Source organism: Chiroxiphia lanceolata, chromosome 6, assembly GCF_009829145.1.
Source record: "Chiroxiphia lanceolata isolate bChiLan1 chromosome 6, bChiLan1.pri, whole genome shotgun sequence".
Classification (NCBI taxonomy): domain Eukaryota; kingdom Metazoa; phylum Chordata; class Aves; order Passeriformes; family Pipridae; genus Chiroxiphia; species Chiroxiphia lanceolata.
The window spans coordinates 20,138,197-20,144,196 of record NC_045642.1 but is presented as its reverse complement, the minus strand read 5'-3'; the positions used below and the strand labels follow the sequence as shown (position 1 = coordinate 20,144,196).

The 6,000-nt window shown below is 45.3% G+C and overlaps 1 protein-coding gene across 1 annotated transcript in view; it reads left to right on the top strand.

Annotated features, from left to right (window-relative positions):
- Positions 1-240: 240 nt before the first annotated feature.
- PAMR1 (peptidase domain containing associated with muscle regeneration 1) overlaps positions 241-6,000 on the top strand; it is a 58,728-nt gene continuing 52,968 nt past the window's right edge. Inside the window, 1 exon segment of the mRNA XM_032692119.1 lies at positions 241-422. Within this exon segment, the coding sequence (XP_032548010.1) occupies positions 350-422 (73 nt within the window). The 5' untranslated portion in view covers positions 241-349.

Here is a 6,000-nt window from a genome sequence, read left to right as displayed (position 1 = left end):
TCATATGGATATTTGCATTTTTGTTTCTCCTACCTTAACAATATCTTTCTTTACAGAATGAAAATTGCTATCTCAGAGCTGAGCACTAAGCCAATAAACCCATCACAAAAGGGATCAGTTGCCAGAGTCCAGAAAGGGTTAAGGCAGCAGTTGGAGAGGTTTGGGGTGACGTGTGCTTCTGGACGCCTGAGAAGTCTCTTGAAGGTAGTTCCCCTCTGGTGAGGATGGGAGCGTGCTGAGGTCTGAAATCCGAGATCCCTCGCAGCCTGGAGCTGGTGAGGTCCCAGTAAAAGCTGTTTGCCTGCTTTCCCTTCCTGAGCAGTCACACCGCTGCACCGGCCAGGGCAGTATGGAGCGAGCACCCTGGACACATGTAGGACTCACTCTTCTCCAGCTCCTGCTCATCTCCTGCCTGCCAAGAGGTACTGTAAGTGAGTGTGTGTGTTCCCGGCATGGCCGAATGAGTCCCTTTCCTTCAGCGTGTTCAGAGGGGTTTGATCTCATGCGCTGTCATGGGAAGTAGAGAGATCTGCAGGGATAATAGAAAGAAGGGGCTCTGCTTTATGAATGTTTTTTCCTTGTCGGCATGGAGTGTGTGTGTGGGGAGGTTTATTCAGGAATTAATTTTGGTCAAACTTAATAGCCTTAAAAAGAAACAACTGGCTGAATTTGTTTGCCAATGGCCATCAAGAAAAGGGTATGCAATCACTTAGCTTATTACTCCTTTTATTTTCTCAACACTCAGTGCTAAGGAAATGATGATAAAAAGAGGCATTTAAGTCTCTGAATTGTAAAGTGTAATTTGTTTAGTTTGGCAAGACAGAGATTTTTCTCTCCAGCCCCAACACCAAGAATGAAGGCAAGGGAGAAAAAAAGTGAAGAGAAAAAAGAAAACAAAACCCACACATTGTTTCCAGTCTGGGATTTAGTTCTGCCAATATTATTCTTTCAAAGGGGAAGCCTTGTTAAAGCAGAATGATCTTTTTTATATTCAAGCCTCACTCCCTTTTCTGCTGAACCAGCATTTATGGTTTATCTTGATAAGGTTGAGCAAAAAGCATTTACCGTTGAGTGCACATTTGCTGTAGTTATGGCCACGAACATGGGCTGTTTACACCTGGAGGTGTCTGGACCTGCTTGCAACAGCTAGCTGTCAGCATCACAGGCTGCTTCCTTGGGAGCTGCAGCCCTAAGGACTGGGAGGTGAGGTGCCCTCAAATCACCCACCCTTCAAGCTGCTGCAGATTTCGGCAAGGTAAGTGCCTCTTACCAGGAGAGCTGTCAAATAAGCAGGCACTCGGATCTTGATGACTATAAATAATTGGTGTCAAGGTTGGTGCTTCAGAGCCTGCTGCACCAGGGGCGGTGGCAGAGGGTCTGCCTCTGCAGTGCCCTTCCCTGCTGACCCCTGAGGACACAGGGTGCAGTGGACAGTTGGTGACCAGTGTTGTCTGCACACCAGGCTGGCCATCACCACCTCAGCTGTCCTAGGAGACTGACCTCCTGCCAAAATTTGCCCCTGGCTCACAAGCACAGAGAGTTTCTCCCCACCTCTGTCCCACATGCACTGATTTATCCCTGTGGTGGCCTGTTCCTCGGCCATGTGCCGCCTTGCACACTGGCCAAGGGAAGTGGCTCCATGGCATGTGCTGGAGGGGCACAAACCCAGCCCTGTCAGTGGCAGAGCAGCCCTAGGCAAAGGCTGTGGCTGTCAAGTAGCTTGGTGGGTAACAAATCCCTCCTGCTGCAGGGGCAGCATGTCTGTCTCATGGGGAGAATCTGGTCCGTGGAGTAATTGGGCATCAGGTCCCCTTGGCAGCAGTGACAAGGCGAGGCAGGAGGAAGGACAACTATGGGCAATGGGACACAAGGGCTGTGAGCCTTGAAGGGTGGGTGCTGGTTCTCCTGACACTTCCTCCTGCACCAGGAGCAGTGTGAGAAGAGCCTCAGGACGCATGGAGGTGAGCCGTCTCCCTTGCCCGCTCCCCTTCCTTGCCATGCCTCCACTGCCATGTGGCTGGTGGAGCAGCTGGTGGGCATTTCCCCAAAACAAGTCTGGCAGCATGAGGGGAACAGGAGCTCCCCTCAGCCACAGCGGGCGGGGCTCCTAGATACAGGGGAGCAATTCAGAAATGCAGTGGCCTTAACATGTCAGGGCAGGTTGGAAAATAGCATTTTTCCTCCTCCCCACAGATGTATCCAATTTTTATCCACATTTATCACACCCAGTTGCACAGGGCCTGCCTCAAGAGTTGGGGGTAGGAGTCAGGGCAATCTGGGAATTTATTTTTTGGAATAAACTTGTAGTGCATGTGACTCATGTTTCCTTAAAAATATATGTGTGTTTGTGTGTGTTTCTGCCTATCTAAACTCTTCCCAACCTCTCCTCCCTTCCCCCTCCAGTCTCTGTCTAGAGAAGGGAAGGCCAGATGCACTCAGACGCATCCAGATGCATTCTGTCTTAGCAAATGGGTTACTTCAGTTCACATGTTTAGGTTCCTAGCATGGACAAAGGGAAAGAGACTTGCTTTTTGTTTTGGAAAACAAGCTGGAGTTACTCACTCTTGACCCTGAGACCACCTCAAGTGGCTCCCAGAAGTCCCTGCAAGCCTGCCAATGCCCAGGATTTCTCTCCACCAGCCCAGAGGGACCCCTCACCACCACAGGACTCTGCAGTTGCTGTCAGCAGCATGAGCTCCCTCGGGGAAGTGGGTGCCCCTTATTCTCCTGCAAGAGATGGATGTGGTGTAGAGGCAAATGGGGAGGAAGGCCACCGGGCAGGGAGGGAACTTATCAGCAGTGACAGAGGGCTGGCACACTGAGGACATTTTCAGTCCTTGGTTAGGACTGGACTACACACCTCAGGGGAGCTGTAAGGAGTAAAATTTGAAATAGAGGCTCAGAGGGGTTGCTGCTGTCTGTGTGGACTGTTCCTATCTGGGCAACTGCAAGTAAACTGTCAATATGTTCCAGGTCTCGCACCACTATAACAGGCAAGCCCTCAGGACAGGTCCAGCACCACTCCTCTATGTTTAGGACATGAGCACACTCTCATGTTCTCTGGTAATGAATTTCAATACAGCAGCTGCTTCTTCTCCACAGATTTCCAAAGATTGTCCCATATTGCAGAAGTCTAACCTCATCAGTGCTGTCACTAACTCAAAAGTTCTACATTCATTACCTGTTCCTATTCCTTGTCTTTCAGTACAGAGAAAACAAATTCTCTTCCTGATCACACTACTAGAATATTTCTGGTCAGAACAAGCTCCTCTATATCAGAAAGAATCAAAGTCTGAAGCGTAATGTGGCAACCTCTGAGTTTTAGCCTTATCTTGGCTATTTTTCCTGTCATAGCTTTTCTCGGATGAAAACACAAGGCCCTGGTACCAATAATATCACAAATGCCAGCTTATAAATACAGAGAAGAAACTGAAGGAGAGGGATGTTTAAAAAAGACAGTTGAACTGATGCACATTTATTAAGTGGCTAAATTCAGCTTAGTATTGTACATTTCCTCCTGTGTCCTCCCAGTAGCTTTGATTTTTTTTAATAGAAATCCTTTCTTTCCCTCCTCTTCCCCCTTACTACTGTGTAAAGCATGCAATATGGGCAGAAAAGGATGCTAACTGACTCTGTAGATGCAGCAGTCTAATTTTTCAGCAAAGGTTTCTGACTCATAAAGTAAGTACACTGAGTAAAACTAAAAAAAGGATGTATTTTAGCTCCTTTCTTAATTAGCCCAGCTGCTGAAAAGAGTAATAGGTACATAATTTCTAAAGAGAAGCAAGTGGGTTTAGAGACAGCATTATCCCTTTCATCCTCTTAACACATCTAATAGGTAAACAGACATAATTTGCACAATAGTTTATCTGAGGTAAAAAGGTTAACAATAAAGACCTGCACTTTTCTTTATTTTTAATGGTTTGGGGTAGATCATTTCCCAAGAGCCCCAGTGAAAGTCTCTTTAAGGGAATGTCTCTCTTCCCTTCCAAGATTTATTCCCCTTGGCCTTACTGAAATCAAATGGAGAATTTTACTGCTCCTCACAATGGAGCCACAGTTTCACCCCACGTTGTGCTCAAAGCATTTCCTGTTGTTAAGATCCACATACATGATACCTGTGGGGTGAGGCCCAGTTTGCTTATCTATGCAATGACAGTAGAGCTGAGTAAGAAAGGAGCAGAAAAATGAAACAGACCTAAAGAAAATGTAAGCTCTACTAGGTTTCACCTCTGTTGAAGCCATTTTTTCTTTAATTAGAATGATTCCTTTCAGAATTATTACATGGTCAAATATTCCCTAATAACAGCCTTAAGAAATTGCTCCTTCAAATTCAAATGTTCCTTTCTTCTTCAGAAGGCAGTTGTTGTTGTTGAGCAGGATGCTGAAAAATTAAGATGAAATCAAATACAAAGGGACATGTTCTCATCTGAGTAATTTTAAATTGGTTAAATAATCAATTTGAAAAACTCGTTGTCTACAAACTCTAATTCTAGAGGTGTATCTATTTGTATCTGCTCTTATTACACTGCATTGTTAATGCAAGTGGCACTTTTCAAAGCAATTTGAAATAATATTTCTTTAAACTTAAGCAGTATTTTACCAATGTGCTCACGGATAAACTGAGGCATGGGAGGAGAACTCACCTTTGCAGAAAAACAGAATGGACTTGTAGGATGGGAAGTTCCATCATTGCAGACCAAGATGTGGATGTCCTTATAAAATATTTTCTTCCATCTTTCAGGAGTTCTGAAAAACACACGTACATCTCTCTCTCTCTCTCTCTCTCTCTCACACACACACACACACACATACAACTCTCTCTTTTGGAGGACTCCAGAGCACATTTAGGTGGCAAACTTATCGTTTCCCCCAGGTATAGATGGAGATGGCAAGCTGGTTTTCTGCTCAGTCATCTGATCCCTCCACATAGCAGCTAATGTCAGCACAACCATAGGAAGTGGGAATGGGAAGTCAAGGAGAGAAGAGAAAAAAGTGTTCCACCTCAGGAGAAGCATGGGATTATATCAGCTTAAAGTGAGTGTACGCTGTAAAAAAATCCCTTTCTTCCAAAGTGGAAGACACAAGAGATAATTGGTGTAATTAGGCTTGTGCCAATTCACGTTAGTTCTTAGTGAAATAATTTTCCCAGCTTTCAGACCTTTGGAACAAAAATCCCTTTCTATCTAGCAAGGTATCTATGATTGACAAATTCACTATGGCAAAAGATTAGTGTGCTGAAGCTGACATTTTACTATGATGAGCTGACTGACCCACTCCTGAGGCACCAATGTGCTTGTGAATCTGTTCCTGAATCACTAAAGCTTTAAGCTTGATCTCAACCCTGGGTATCAGGAGAGGCAGCAGCATCACTGTGGTGAATTGCCTTTGCAGTAACTCAGCCCTTGGACTGACACTAACAAGTGACCGGGAGCATTGCCTCTTACTGCTGTCTCACAAAATCCATCACTGACAGCCTTTAGGATCTGACATGTGCTATAGGGATTAGGAGGTCTTTCTAGGTGCAGATGTCAGTGAAAAGCATGAATGTGTTGTCATCTGAACCTGAAAATGTTCATCTCCCACCTCACAGCCCTCCTCATGCTGGACTAAAGCATCAGGTGAAACATTGTATTGTGCTCTGCCAGGCTCCTGAGCCAAGGAAGTCTTCCTTCTGGCACCTGCCCTGGAGGTTTGCATGCTTTCCCAACACAGCTATTTTTTGCTTGGTTTCCATGGTCTTGAGCTGCTTCCATGTGTGCTGTTTATGCCTGGATTTAATGGGCTTTTCTTCCATCATTAAAATCTCATAAATTAATCCACTGTTTATTTGCCTGTCCAGAGTCTTGTTTGTTCTTTGCAGCTAAATATTTTGCATGGGTTGTCAAGCAGCTTCTTCCTGCTTGTCCCAAAATCAGAGACACACTCACTGCCTGCAAGCCAGACTGCCTGTTTTGGAAGATTATCAAAGTAAAGCTCACAAAGCACCCCACAATTATC